The 16,556-nt window shown below is 37.2% G+C and overlaps 1 protein-coding gene across 1 annotated transcript; it reads right to left on the bottom strand.

Moving 5' to 3' along the window:
* Nucleotides 1-872: 872 nt before the first annotated feature.
* On the bottom strand, nt 873-16,322 carry LOC110791409 (telomere repeat-binding factor 4). Its single transcript, XM_021996150.2, has 6 exons — nt 16,099-16,322; nt 15,307-15,518; nt 13,315-13,390; nt 3,096-3,185; nt 1,728-2,001; nt 873-1,275 (listed from the first exon to the last, which is right to left on the bottom strand). Exons 1-6 carry the CDS (start codon nt 16,246-16,248, stop codon nt 1,241-1,243), a joined length of 837 nt encoding a protein of 278 aa, XP_021851842.1. The 5' UTR covers nt 16,249-16,322; the 3' UTR covers nt 873-1,240.
* Between the last annotated feature and the right edge of the window lie 234 nt (nt 16,323-16,556).

Below are 16,556 nucleotides of genomic sequence, written 5' to 3'. Positions count from 1 at the left end.
GTGTTCTATTGGTTTTCGGTAAAGCAAAAATACTTTCCTCCTCGGCACGTTAATGGCTACTTGAGAAATCGTTGTTGAATAAACCCTAAATCGATTTCACAACTAAAACTACTACTTAATCCTGCTCATGCAGTTACGAAGTATTAGTAGCCTAAAACTATCAGGTTTGAATTTGGATTGGCTACTCAGCGAGTCAGCAGTATGGCTACTAGCCAATTGTTTAATTATCATAAAAATCAGATTGAGACCAGCACGCTACAAAAATATGTACGTAGTATTAGATATTCAGATTCCCCCAAATGCTTGTATAGGACCACAAGGATCCACAACCCTACTAGTTTCGACCTAGACACAACTTTTACATAAAGATGGTTGTGTGTCGGATCGGGTCAGACATGGGCCCGACCCACACCTAACCGCTTGTAAAGGGTTGAAACAATCGGGCCAAAAATTAAAAAATGGGGGCCAAGTCCGGCCCCAGACCCTCATATCGGGCCGGACAAACTCGTCGTGCCTTGTGCTTTTTTCAAAAAAACATGCAGTCCAATCCACCGGACGTGTTGGGACGTGCTTATTATTTAACAACTAAGTAGGATGTGTGGAAAAATTACCTACGGCTGCTGTCCTGCTGATATTTCGAGAAAATGTGAGCACAAAAACTAGTCACATAACAGGTAAACTAAAAGTAAACCTGGTCATTTCTCAGCTCAATGAAATTAACCAAGCTGAAAATGTTTTGGACAACTACTGATAACACTTTTCAGCTTCACCCTACATGCCAATCCAAACTTAACCCGACATGAAATTTATTCGGGTTTCAGCTCATCTTTGAACATGATGACACCTTAACTAAATTAATTGCACAATGCTAGTAGCTCCAAGTTTCTGCATAGTCAAATATTGAAGATACAAGAAAAAAATCTGCATCAAATTGGACAACTAAGACATGGTTATCAATCTTCCAACTATAATTTATAATTACACGCTACACTTATATCGTCATCTGTGTATGCTCACTCAGAAAATTTCCTACAACTAGCTCTTCCAAGTTTTCAACTGCATTCATATTCTCCAATATAACTAAGGTGAGCACGCCGCTACTGCTGCATATTGGGAGGAAGGGAGCCACAAACTAAGCACCACGTTCCAGCTTTATGCCTGGGGAAATGCTATTGCTGCATATATACTCAGAAACTGCTGTTTGATGTTGGTTCAAAATGTAAATCTTCTTTGACAAGCATCATGCAACAAGAAGAATTTCACCATGAGTAGTACCTGTAAGCAAGAAATATAAAAGATGAAGCGATGCATAAGCGGGAAAAGAGAAACAAATGAAGAGCTTCAAAAATACTACTCCCTCCGTCTCTTTTTGTTCTTTATGTTTTCCTTTTTGGGTGTCCCAAAATGTTCTTTACGTTTCCTTTTTGGGTGTCCCAAAATGTATTTTACATATCCTTTTATATTATCACATAAATGCCTTAATATTCTATCAAAATTTGTGCCCGATGATTATTTTAACCAATTAAATTCATTGGATCATTTAATCTCTCACACTTTTCCATTGAGGCATTAAATTTTTCTCATCTTCCCAATTTCAGAATTTTGATAAAAGTGAAAACATTATAAATAAAAGTAAATTTGTATCTCAAAGCACATAATTAGTCGTTAAAACGCGTGCAAATACCAAACGTAAAGAACAAAAAGAGACTGAGGGAGTAGATCTTTACATCTGTCAAATATGTCTTTTGCCAATTGCAGAATTGAATCTGTTTCTTCTGCCATCTTTGAGAATTTCTCCAACTCTTTTATTGCCTCAGCTGCCACGGATGACTTGTTTTCTGCTTCAACAACCTTGTACGCAGCAGTCTTTGCTGCTTCTTCTAACGACTCACCAACCTTTGTATATAGAGCGGGTGGATGCGGTCTAGGCCAGGTGTCTTTCTGATTGCTTGCATTTGTCTCCACTGTATTGGTTTTCAGCCTGTAGAGGCTGCTTTCAACCTGCAATGTCAGACCAGTGTTACTCAATTCTCTAATCACCCCACGAACCGCGAACCGAAAAAGACGAATTATAAGACTAAAGTGATTTTTTTATTGGGTCTAATTTAGAAAATTAGGTAGTGAATTGCGAACCCGTATCCAATCTCATACTAGCGAACCAGGTAACAATGTGTCAAACCATATAGATTTCAGCCAGTACTCTTGTAAATTAATATAACAATCATCATATTTCGGTTGTCAGACCAGTGTTACCTAATTTTCTAATCACCCCCACGAACCGCGAACCAAAAAAGACGAATTATAAGACTAAAGTGATTTTTTTTTCGTCTAATTTAGAAAATTAGGTAGTGAATTGCAAACCCGTATCCAATCTCATACTAGCGAATCAGGTAACAATGTGTCAAACCATATAGATTTCAGCCAGTACTCTTGTAAATTAATATAACAATCATCATATTTACACCCTTCATCTCCGACTATTTAGGTATACTCCTATCAGATTACTACACTCAGCATAGGTTCACAGGTATGTAAAAACACAGGATGTAGAACTTCAATAACAGTAGATGTTCTCCCGAAAGAACCAACGGCTACATTTGTTCGTGATAATGATTTAGAAGAGCCCGCTTTTAAAAAAGAAAAGACTTCTAAGAGCTCAGCCATCTAAGCCTGTATAGTTGGATGAAAAAACGGATGGTATGACGGGAAGGAAGTAGCTCTTATTTTTCTGGAAAAAAAAAAGTATCGTTAAGAATGTGAGAGCTTGGAGGATCATCTTACCTATCATGGGAATGTTGAATCTACTAGCATATAGTCCATAAATTATTTTTCATTTTATTATTGAAGTAAGCTGCATGCAAGTATGCAAAAGAGAGTGATAGTTATCGCAGATACAACCGAGGCACAGATGTCTTGTAAGTTGTACAACTTCCTTTTTTCTATCTAAGAGCAGTATAATAAACAGAATTAACGCACGTAGTGACACACAATTGCAAAATAACTGACTTTTTACTTTTCTCAAAGAAGGGTAGGCATTACATGTAAATTTAAAGCTTTTGCACCAAAAAAATAAACATGCAAATTAAAAGCTTTACCTTCTCGAGTTTCTCTTGTTGAACAAGTCTTCTCAACCTTGCCCCCAGCGGTTTTCTAAAATTGGGTGGTACCGGTATATCGCTCATTTTCTGCACAAATTACAAGCAGGTTGTCCGTAAGTGGATGAAAAAGGTTCCGATAATAAGACAAAAACATGAAATCTAAAGACAGTCATGTTCTTGATATAGTTCCACTTCTTAACCAACGGAAAGTAACATGGTAGATAATTTTTCAACTTCACGGAGTACTATGGTGCCACAATAAATAATAATGACATGATGTGTAGCATATTGCTCTCCACATGTATGATGGAAGAAATCTAATCACAGCCGATAGCCACAAAAAAATCTAGAAAAAATGTTTGTCTTACATTAACTTGCGAAGATTTTATAATACAATGCTAAAGAACTGAGGGTTTCTGTTCCATAAACACCAGGAAAACAGACTGCAAGTAGCCATATTACAATATCCACATAGATACGTCTCTTCATATGATCACCATTTTTGCAGCTAGTGAAGGACATGATAAAGTAGTATATTCACAGTGCAATTCAGTTCCACGGCTATGAATGATAAGTTTAATAACAGAACAGAGGAACAGTAATGCTAGCAGCAGCAGTTTTAGATGTCTCTAAATTACACAGCTCTATACAAAAGCAACAAAACCACAGCCTTGTTCTCAAACAAATTGAGTCGGCTACATGATTGAATCAAGAATTTATCTCCTACGATAATCCATAAATATCCTCTTTCTCCATTCACTTCCAGGCTTCTAGCTAGTGCTATGGAAAAAATAAACAATTCCATGAAACAATAATCTATCACCTACGGTCACCACTCACCAACAAAAATCCCTATCTTCCATTCGCTTAATTGCTTCTATCAAGAGCTACATGCTTTTGCAAACCCATGTTCTTAATGTCCTCTGGAACTCCCTCTGTCCACGTCATCTTTGGCCTCCCTTGGTATCTTTTGTTGATCTCCAGTATCCCAACCCTCCACCTTACCGGTCTCTAGTCGTCATCTCAAATGCTCAAAATATTGTAGCCAATTCTCCCTTAGCTTATCCGCGACATATCAACATTTCTAACTCTATCCCTCAAGGTGTTCCCAGCTTTCACACATCCATCTCAATGTACGCATCTCTGGCTCTCTGCTACACTCATCTTCTTCATATGCACCTTCTTAAATGCCCGACTTTCTGACTCGTATAATAAAGCCGGCCTAACTGCCATACTACCGACATTCTGACTCGTATAATAAAGCAGGCCTATCTGCCATACCATAAAATCCGAACACTAGTTCCACGCTTGTATTCCGATTCACAGATATATTTTAGTTATATATCTTAAAATTTATAAAATAATCATCGAAAGGTCTATCAATCCTCAAAATAATAACCACACTATTAACTGTTGCAATCTCCAAAAACTTGTAGCATTGCTACTTATTACTTGCAAAAAAAACAAATAGGTTCTAAGCTCCCTGAATCAAAAATTTGCCACTATGGGCTTATGTTATGCCTCTTATCATACTTCTCTCTGTAAGCTCCTAGATGAAAATCATAAACTTCTGGATTTTCAGGATCATCTTCTGAGATAGTGAGATATCTCTCTGGAGTAGTTGGCTCAATTGCCTCATGACTCGAATCCATTGACTCATCCACAGAATAGTACATCTCTGAATCATCACTAGTATCTCAACAATAGGATTGGGTTGGAACCTCACTACCGAATCATCACTTGATTCATCCTGAGGCACATGATCAGATATAGTCATCTCAGAACCCTCACTTGGGTCAGAATGAATCTACTAGAGGTATATCAATATAAATCATGAAATCGGGTGTATGAGATACATAATAATCACGCTCCATGTGAATAAGGTAATCCTAAAAATAATGTGAATCACATAGCAACTCATTGTTCTATTTCCATTCTTGACATAGTTGGGGTATCTATACTAATATATTAAAAGGCGTTTTTAAGAACGTATGTATACTAATATACGTGTTACGTAGACCTATCCTTATTACGTCACGTTACCACTAGACCTGGTTAATGGACAGGGTAGTCCAATGGATATAGGGTTAGGGTCAAGTTAATAGGGCTTTTATTGGGCAGGGCTCTTATTGGACAGGGCCTTTATTGGACAGGGTCATTATAGGGTCAAACTTATACTACAATTATTTTGAAAATTAAAATAGTAATGATACAAAAAATTACGTTTATAGCTTCGTATTTACTTGTACTTTCACATGGCTCTTTTGTTTTTCATTTTTCATTGCTCGTTTATTGACCCGCCCACTAATGACCCGCTATTGACCCGCGACCCGCTTTTGACCCGCCCATTATCGACCCGCTAAAAATGACCCTTTCAATACCCGACCCTCTTTTGACCCGCACCGACCCTGACCCGCCCCACCCGATAACCAGGTCTAGTTACCACTAATTAGTATCGGGACATGTCATTACAACCAAAAAACATGTAATAATGATCGAACACGAGGCCTCTTTGCTAAAAGATACACTTCCTACCATCTTCACCAACTACAACTTATGTAATACCTCTCCATATAAGCATATATATTATTTTTACAATAAACAATACATTTAAATAAAAGTGAATGCAAAAAAAGGAAATGATTAGCTAATTTATAAATGTACAGTTATTACTTTGAAGAAAAGGATCCGACTTTATTTTGATTTTCGGATGTGGGGTTTCAGATCAGGGAGGTTGTTGATCGGACACTAATCTTATGTCACCACCGTAATTCGATAACGACACCATCTATACGTGCGCATATTTTTGAAAAAATAAACCCGAAAAAAGTCAAAACCCGGGGCAACGCCCGGGCTACACACTAGTTCATCAGTAAATGAATGTTCAATGACTTCCAAGGTAAGGAACTAAAACACTTCGATAATAGCAAATGGTACTCATGATAGACATCAGCTAAATAAATAAACAACAGAATTTCAACTTCTTAATGAACATCTCAATAGTCTCATAATCTTTCTTTATGTCTCCCAGTTTCATATAAATTATGTTAACGGGAATGAAATCGCAAGTAATTTCCCAACTCAGTAGCCTATAATAAATAGGAATGAAATTGTAAGTAATTTTGTAAGAAAAAACCAATATCATTCCGATGGTAATACTAGTTTAACTGAAATTGTCTATTTATCTTCATAATTTTTCATATAAAGTATCATTAGTTCATTACCGTTCCTTACCACCATTGGGGGCGGTATTGGGTGAGAATGAAAATTTATGAAAAAGAACACAAATATGGGTATGACATTGCATTACCATGGAAATTATAATGTTACTTTCCTTACCAAATTATACGTAAAACTAAAAACAAATAGCTATGCTTCCCACCAGCACACAACACAAGCATCAGGCAACAAAAACCTTCACATTTAACAACCTTCCAAGATGGGGGCAATAATCTCTCTCAGACACGCTGTTATCAGAAGAGTCCAACCAGGAAATAGACTCTAGATTCTATAATACCCAACAAATTAAAAAATCTCCAACCCCCTCTCCTGCGATTTCCCCCAAATTGGAAGAAAGAGGAATAACATCAGCACTTGAAAAAATGAAGAAACCATGAAGCAAGGAGAAGTACTGAGTGTTTTGACACCGGATCGTGGCGGAGCGTTCTATATAGTGGATATCGTTATGAATTCTATGTAGCGGAAATCGTTATACATTAAATTTGGTGGAAATTGTCTATGATTAGATTGATTGAATGTATACTAAAACTAGAAGAGAATAGTAAATAATTTTTTACACCAATCCGTTGATGCAGATAACCATATCAGGAAGAGCTTACCATCCACTATATATAGAATTGATAATAAGTTTCTTTATTATTCCAATGATAGAATCAATTGACATCAAATATCCAAACAAGGTTCATCCATTAATGAAAAGAAAATTTAACTACAAGGTAAAAAACGAATAAATAAAAATGCACCTTTGGCCTAACCAGAAAGGGTTCTTATGACTACATGTACTCCATGAGTAACCAAGGGATCTACTAATTGATCAATTTGTCTCCAAGCTTCCTTAAACTTTCATTCTTCAAACTCCTCTTCGGGGTCATCTTCTTTAGGATCATCCTCTTCTAGTGGTTCTCCCTCTTCAACTGATAGTGCTTCTTCTTCTAGGGGATCTTCTAGCATATCTTCTTCCACATCCTCTCTCTCACTTTCCATTTCTTCACCATTTAACATAGGTGGCTCACCATCAATTACTTCCCCCATTTCGTTTTCAGGTTCCCAATTCGTCCAAGCTTTTATCAATCTCGTCACTACATAGTCGAGAATAAGGAACCATCTACCCTCATATCTATATTTAGTTGGGTGGGACTCTCCTTCCTCAGTGAGAACATCACTATACATGTCAATAATGGAGACGCAAGGCTCGTCGCGTGGAATAGTCTTAAGTAGTACGTCCACCCTTCTAGCGGATAAGTCATAGACTCATAGTTGTTGAAGTCTCCTATGAGCTTTCCCCAATCGTCACAACGGTCTCTTACTCTTTCTAAATAATCTGCTATGTCCTCATGTACTTCCATGCCTAGATTGTAGGGTACATTGGGTGATTCTCCATATACCACAAAGGAAAAAGAAACTAATTACTTACCCCCTTACCTCACTATTACGAATTATAAACATAAAATCATCAAATAAAAATCAAAATTAAATAAAATCACACGGGGTATCAGATTCAATTCCACCAAAAGTATCAACCAACATGTAAATTTTATTTCAAAATAAGTAGAACGTTCGACATTTCACTCCATAATTCGATTCAGGGTTCTTAACATAAATTTTATTAGTCTATACAACTCAAAATAATTCATAATTAAAAATTCTTTTAACCTCCTCCCCAAAATTAAAAATAGGGCATTTGCTAAAGGTTTCCTTATTTTCACTCATCACTACATCAATATTTTCCCTTGAACACATAGCATAAAAGCATCCAGTTACGCAAGATAGATCCGGTAGTGGCATATCCTTTATTTCCAAGTCCTCTTCTTTGTTTCTTGTAGCCGCAAGAGGGGACATGGGCTCTATCTTAATTCCTTCATATAATTCATGTTTAACGAGCACAATACCATATGAATCCTCTATGTATTTTTCCCATAGTTCTTGTCCTTGTACCAAAGCATCAAATTCCTCAATTATGTTTTCGTAATTAGGCAGGTAGGATATAGAACTCATCTACATCACAAACTACTACTCCCTCCGTCCCTTAATACTCGACACGTTTTGACTTTTTGCACTATTCACATAATTCACTTTGACCCTATTTTATTTCTAGTATATGAAAACAAATGTTAATATATAATATATTGTTGGCTTCATCTTAGGGGGCGTTTGGTTGGGGGTATTTAGGAAAGGGAATGGGAATGGGCTGCTATGATACCCTTTATTGTTGTTTGTTAGCCCATTTTCGTGATTCCCTTTACCCCTTTTTGTTTTTGGGTTAACCCAAAATTACTCTAGCCTGATTCCCCACCCCCCCCCCCCCAAGGGTTTCCCATTCTCATTCCCCACTTCATTTCCACTCCCTTCTCTCTCTCCTCTAGCCCTAGTTTACAGAAGCCGCATTTTTTACAAACAGCTTGGGAAACTCACCTCGTCGGCGACACTCACCTCCGACCACTCCATTAACTCCGGCCGGCAAGGCAAGGCGACCTCCGACCTTCCGACCTCCGACCCGGATATTGCTGCTTTCCGATTTTATATGTTCTAGAATTTTTAACCCAAAATTTGTATTCGAATTAATTGATGTTTACCCAGATTTATGTTACTCGAATTTTTTACACATAATTGTTGTTTACCCAAAATATTTATTCGAATTTTTTACCCAGAATTAATTGTTGTTTTGTATTCAAATTAATTGTTTGTTGGTTGATTTGAAATGGTTGTTTGTTGGTTGATCTGAAATTGTTGGTTGTGGGTTGATCAGTACCTAAAATTGGTACTCATTGGAGCTTGTATTCGCATATTTGGGTGTGCTTTGTATTCGCATATTTGGGAATTTTTTTCCTTGCATATGCATAAGTTTGGGAATCAATGAAATCGTAGTAATGTAGTGCACACAATTCTACGAAACAAACAGCCACAAAGGGAATCAGGGTGTATTCCATTCCGTTTCTGGGACATACCCAAACAGGTAGGGGGAATCAGGGTCATTCCATTCCTTTCTCCTTGATTCTCTTAATATATATTTTTAAAATATTAATATTTTTATAAGTTTTTATAATATGTAGTTAAAGAAATTGGTGGTCAAAGTTGTGCATTGGCAAGCGTGTCGGTCAAAACAGGACGAGTATTAAGGGACGGAGGGAGTAACATGTAAACATATGATAAAGCACCAAATAGGTTACACATAAAAGCATAATTAAACGTCGCTCAATCTAACGGCTTTTCCAAGTTTTAATACCTAATTAATTCATTTTAAAGATCTTCATATTTATTAAACCTTAACCGATTTAGTCCTAAAACCTATAGCTCTACATTCTCAGGTTAGTACCCTATAATATATTATGTTCATGGGAATGAAATTCTAAGTAATTTGGTAAGAAAAGTCAATGTTCATTCCCATGGTAATACTAGTTTAACTTAAATTGTCTATTTATCTTCATAAATTTTCACATAAATTATCATAACCATTCATAACCATGGGGGGTGGTATTGGTGAGAATGAAAATTTATGAAAAAGAACACAATTTTAGGTACGACGTTGCACTACCATGGAAATTATAATGTTACTTTCCTTACCAAATTATACGTAAAACTAAAAACAAATAGCTATGCTTCCCACCAGCACACAACACAAACATTAGGCAACAAAAACTTTCACATTTAACAACCTTCCAAGATGGGGGAAATAATCTCTATCAGACACGTTGTAGAAGAGTCCAACCAACCACAAAATAGACTCTAGATTCTATAATACCCAACAAATTAAAAAATTTCCAACTCCCTCTCCTGTGATTTCCCCCAAAATGAAAGAAAGAGGAATAACATCAGCACTCCAAAAAATGAAGAAACCATGAGGCAAGGAGAAGTACCGGAAAAAGGTATTTCTTGGACCAACTCTGACCGAGTTCCTTACTAAAATGAATGTGAACCCCCATTCCAACCACGTAACTAAATGAAAGAAAAGACTTGAGACCTATAATGTGAACAAGTATGAATTAAGAAATGAAGGATCCAAAAGTTGAATCATGTAAGAGTCCCATTAAATTCCTTTCGTAGTTCATATCTTATTTTATAAATTTACTACGGAAAAGGTCACGGTCCGAGTGTTTTGACACCGGATCGCGGCGGCACGCTTTTGCCTAAGGGGTGGCAAGGGCGCAAGCCTTGAGCAGAAAGTGTATCTTAAGGCTCGTGGGGCACAAGTGGGTGCTTTATTTAGAATGGACACTCTTGCGTATTGGCTACCTAGGTAGCACCGATACGGATACGGGTACGGGGACGGAAAACGGCAAAACCAAAATTTCTAAAAACGGGTACGGCATGGATTCGGCAAATATATATATATATATATATATATATATATATATATATATATATAACCTTAAATATATATTACTAATGATAAAAATTACATTGTAACTCCGTATAAAATTTCTACTAAGATGGGTGGTGGGCCCCAATGAATAAAAAACTAGAAGCTACAAAGTATTTAAAATTAGTTTAAATAATAATAATAAATAAGAAGAGTGGACTTTTTGACCCACTTTCTTTAATTCACTCTCTCCTCCTTCAATCCACCGACCACCTTTTTTAATTCTCTCTCTCCTCCTTCAATCCACCGACCACGGCGGCTGCTTCCTCAAAGATTCGAAGCTCGAAGACAGAAGGATCTCAAGATTTGTAGAAGAAGAAGCGAAGAACCGGCGAATCGAAGACTCGAAGCTCGAACTCTCGAAGGATCCGAGAACTAAAGAAGAAGACCAGCAAGGAGAAACGGCCAGCAAAGAGAAACGACCGGAAAGGAGAAACGGCCGGCGGCGACGAACACCAGCTACCCCAAGTCGTCAACGGTCCAGGTGAGAGAGAATTTGCCCCAATTTGGGAACTTTGAAAAATAAACCCTAATTTATGAATTTGGGCTAACATAATACTCTGGGTACGTGATTTCAAGTCCGAATACGTACCCACCCGTCCCCAAAAACGTATCCAACCGTACCCATTTCCCACCCGCGTACCCACTATTTAGATTCGGCCCGGGGCTTCTTTGGGGCGTTCCCGTCCCGTACCCGTACGGTACCCGATACAGGATTTGGCAACCGGGCAACGTACCCGTGCTTCATAGTTGGCTACAAGAGTGAGGGTCGAGGGTCAATAAGTGTACGCGGGGCACAAGTGGGGTCGACGACGAGAATGTATCTATTTTGGGAGACTTTGTTGAGTCTTGAAAGCTTAAGGACGAGTGACACCACAATATCTGTAAAGGCGTATAACAACACTAATAATTAAGCAAGACAACTTTTGATGAGGGGTATGGAATAAAACCCATCATAGAGGTTTATTTTGAATTAGCTAAAAATTTATAGTGTTTACTGGATTGACATAAAGCCTAAAAAACTATTAGAAAAATCATAGAAAGGCTTAGATAAGGAAAATACAAGTAATGGAAGGTTGGGTTCTAACAATCAGGTTGTAGGAGGACATGTAGACCTTGTGCAAAGTTTTTACCATCAAATACGTAGAGAGGTTTACGAGAAAATAATCCTTCCTCCATCCTTAAGTATTTTCCATAATTGACTTTTGTACAATTTTTTACACAGTATAGTAGAAAATATAGATCATAACTTTAATCGTATATTTTACTGATTCATAGTGATTGTGGTCGACGTGATCGCTTGAAGGTAATATTTGATGTACATAGAAAACATGGCTAATAAAAAGTAAAAAGAATACATAATTAGATATGACTCTACTATACTGCATACTCTTAAAGGGTGGCACAGAAGCCGGATGCAGAGTGTTTTAGTCTCTGGCCCTAAACGCTGATTTAAATAAACTACAATTGATTAACTGTGAACAATTATAAAATGACCACTATCAAAGAACAGGATGAATAACTCGTGATCTGTAAAGAGGCAGTCACCACCGGATAAAAGGGAGGAAGAAATTGGCCATGGACAAATTATTTCTACATAGATTTCCATGGACAAATTGGCCAACAAACCTGATCACATGTAACCATCACCTCAGGAACAACAAAAAAGTCATTTTCATATCTTCACACAAGACTTCCTCAAAATACAAATCTCACACATCTTACAGACAACGTATTCCTTGTATTTTCAAGGCAGAGCTCCATGCATCCCAATGCCTAGGGTATCGTCTTGACAATTCATAAGAGAGAGTTAAACTCTTATATAGAGATAAGTATTATATAATTGACAAAACAGCCTGAGTGGATACACAGGGATTATGAAACCTTGTATTTCTCTGATGCCCCAGATGATTCAGGGGATAAAAATGTATAGGATAATGTCTATACAAGTCTTTCCTATAGAAATCAGTCAAAATCACCAAGATTGATTCCACTATAAGGTCTAACTATTAACCAATCAAGCCTTCTGCAGTCCGGTGCAGCTTGAAAATTACAGTCTGATATTTGATTTCTTAGAAATTTGGCTTGTGGTTCCTCTAAAGACGTTTTATAAACGGACATCCAACCAGACAACAAAACAATAATTTTAAAATGAGTCTATGTAAGTACAATTGAATACAATACCTGTAGATATGTGTAGACTATGTTTTCTTAATTTAGAATTAGTTACAAGAAACCTAAATATGGATATGAGAAACTTAAATATTTGATACAACAGACTATGATATCTTGACACTTGAGAATCATTTTTTTACTAAATCTTCTACATGGATAGTGAAGTGAAAGACTTAGTCACACTCTTGTTTCTAAAACCGACTTTGACACTAGTACTAGAATCTATCCATTTTGGGTTCAAAGAAGATATAGTTTTCTAGAACACAGAGAGAGTTCAAACAATACATCAAGACAAAGGGAACTCACTCTCTTGTCGCAATGACAGAAGAGAAGCAGCAGAATTAGATCATCAAGAAGGTGAACCACGATGCAAGGTCCTTCATAGATTGTACAAATAATGGGAAGAAAGAAAAGGATGGAATCAAAGGGTTTAATGAATCTGACCTCGATATAAGCTAAAATTGAACTAATATCCATTGCATTTTGATCTTTGAGAGCATCAAAGATTAGTTCGGTATACCTGTTTCAGAAGCAAAAAGGTTAGATCATTGAGAAGGATGGTAGAAAGAAAATCAGATCTAAGTCCTACTCTTCCCACCGCAAAATATACCTTACTTCACTGATCAAACCCTCTTCGCATGAAAAGTTACACCAGTGACTCTCAACATTATCAAAATGGTACACCACACAAAGCGATAAAAAAGGACAGATTTTTTCAAAGATCATACCCACAACATAGACTTCTTAGGATAGTCCTGAAATCTGGTATTTGCTTAACAGGCTTAGGAACATATGATGAAAGGGGTATAGCAAACACAATCCCCTGTCTAAGTTCTTTTCCTAGTTGCATCTTACTGCATTTTAAAACTTATACATAATCAACAGGACAAATGAGCAACCCGAAACAAAGTCAACAAAATAGTCCTTTGGGTTCATAACTCATAAGCGCTGCCAGTGAAACATAACTCACAAAATGCCTTTGAATCTCAAAATGACTACCAATATCCAAGAAACAATCACCGCTAGATGCCTTTGAATCTCAAAATGACTACCATTGACTAATATAGTATTTGATCCATCTTCAATGAATCCAAATTATCTCAGACATCTTTCACTGATGACTTCTCACATCCTGAACATAGTTCCAGTTAGCTATAAGACTACAAGAAACACCCTTATTCATTGTGCACCAACATTTTATGTAAATCAATTGTCGGTCACCATTATGATCACAGATAATTCAGACAGTAATATGGTTATTCAATAATACCACTAATTTGTAATGGTTTTTACTTTCTAGGAGGCCTTGTGAGTAAAGCCTCTACTATTGAACAACCTACTTTGGTGCTACGGCCAGGTACTACTCTCTCCTCTGCAGGCCCCCTATATCCACCCATTTTATGTGCACCTATACACACCCACCCCCAAGATCAGGAAAAAAATGGAGAAGAATACAAATAATCGGGAGAGTCATGAGTCATCCCCCCCTCCCCCGGGGTTTTGTGAAACTAGACATTTTCCCACAAAGGCCACTCAGAAATCGCACAACTTAATACAGAGAAAATAACAAAGCCCCAAATATAAAAGGCTTCTCAAGGATCTTGCAGACCAATTAGAAAGAAAAGAAAGCCAGCACTGCGAGGGGCATTCTCTGGGCTTATTGTTTTGGTTAGCTGAAAGTGTTCTAGGCCCTGGAAAAAAAACCGGGACAGCAACAGCTATATACTTGTATATCATAATAAGATGGAAGACCCGTGCGGTCACACAGACAGCAAACCCTATGTGGAAGCAAGAACCAGAAGTCTTCTCTGTTTTGAACTAGTTATTCTATCCCTAAGGCCTAAGGACTTGAACGAAATCCTAGTTATATAATTTGACAATCAGAATTAGTTTGGAAGTTTTTTGGGCCTTTTTTCGCATAACTACAGATAATTATACTATACCTATGTCAGTCAATACAGATTGATAGTTGTTCTTGTAAATTGATTTATTATTCTGTACTACCTTACAAACTTTGATCTAATAGTTCAAGGTATAATACTTTGCAATGGATTTTTCATGTGTTTCTGATTAGAAAGTTGAATTACTACCAGATAGGTCACCCTAATTGCTCAAAACGATACTTCTAACAGTATCCCAGGACACTAGACAAAACCGGTTAATTCTTCATTCAAACTTAAGTACTGACTACATTATTAGCAGTGGACTCAATCCTCCCAGGACCTAGGGTCTTCTCATGTTAATTAGTTAGCATACTTTTTAATTCGGCACCTAGTTTTACTTGATTAATTAAGTATACAATGTAATTATAATACATCTATTGTTCCCTGTGAATTCGACATCCTAGTACTTAACCCTAGCAGTAATGGGTATAACAGAATAAAATATTACAATCAATACCCACAAATTTTGAGGAGTTTTGCTAGTTGCTAGTACCTGGGACCATTTTTTGCATCAGGTAAGTCCTTGCCAGATTCATCCTTGACATGATCAGCTGGTGACTCATGTATAACAGGTGCAGGAACAACAGTAGGAGTTTGCAAAGGGACAGAGGGAACAGCAGGAACATCTTGAACGGGCCTTGGCCTCGGAGGCCTTAATTTTTCCCTAGAGCCTTGAACTGCAGCAGCCATATTCCTCCATTTGTCCTGCAACAACAACAATGCAACAAATTTCTTCAGAAAAAAACTTCAAAAGTTGGCGCAAACCATACCAAAAAATTTCAGAAATTACTAACTTGCATCCCAACAGTAACAAATTTGATAATGCGGCAAAATAAAATCATATATCCAATTAAGAATTGCAAACACCGATTATCACACTCAAAATACCCCAAATTTCTTGTTTCCACAGAAAATCAATAACATAGCAACAAATCAATTGAACAAGCGCGAAAATACGTAACGATAACGCCTTCAAATTTCACTATGTATAACCGAGTCTTAATACCAAAAACTACAAAAAAAATCAGCGCAAACCATACCAAAAAAGTTTCAGAAATTACTAACATGCATCCCAACAATAACAAATTTGATAATGCGGCAAAATAAATCATATCTCCAATTAAGAATTGCAACCACCGATTATCACACTCAAAATACTCCCAAATTTCTTGTTTCCACAGAAAATCAACAACATAGTAACAAATCAATTGAACAATCGCGAAAATACGTCACGGAAACTTCAAACAAAATTCAAAAAAAATCGAAGAAAATTAAAAATAAAGACCTTGAGATCGATGTTGGAGCGAGAATGGAGGTATTGGTTGAATTCGGGATCTTTCTGGATCAATTTCCATTTACCGGCGCCGTGTTTAGCGACGCCTGCTCGTAGCGCTTCTTCTTCTTCGTTAGTCCACTTTTGCTTTGGGTTTCCCATCTTTTTCTCTCTCCTCCTGGTGTTTGGTCTACAGGGAGGTGGGGGTAGTGGCTGGCGAGGCGGCGATGGGCAGTGAATTAAATAGTTACAGAAAAATAAAATAAAATTAACGGAATTCAAATAACGAATAATTGCAACGTTTGTCATTTTCAATCATGCCAATGCACACTTTAATTATTCACTGGTAGACCTGTCAAAAATCGACCCGACCCGAAAATCGATCCGAACCCGACCCGAAAATACTGGGTCCTGAACAAGATTTTGTGACCCGTAACCCGATTTTATCCGAACCCGAGCAACCCGAAAAG

Source organism: Spinacia oleracea, chromosome 2 (genome assembly GCF_020520425.1).
Source record: "Spinacia oleracea cultivar Varoflay chromosome 2, BTI_SOV_V1, whole genome shotgun sequence".
NCBI lineage: Eukaryota > Viridiplantae > Streptophyta > Magnoliopsida > Caryophyllales > Amaranthaceae > Spinacia > Spinacia oleracea.
Note: the sequence above shows the minus strand (reverse complement) of the source record. Positions and strands in the feature narration are given on the sequence as shown.

Excerpts from the sequence above, each read along its gene's own strand:
- LOC110791409 (XM_021996150.2), bottom strand. The coding sequence starts at position 16,248 with ATGGGAAACCCAAAGCAAAAGTGGACTAACGAAGAAGAAGAAGCGCTA. Across the intron at positions 13,391-15,306 it reads GATGCAAAAAATGGTCCCAG|GTATACCGAACTAATCTTTG; the intron begins GTACTAGCAACT and ends CTTCTGAAACAG. Across the intron at positions 3,186-13,314 it reads CAATTTTAGCTTATATCGAG|AAAATGAGCGATATACCGGT; the intron begins GTCAGATTCATT and ends TAATTTGTGCAG.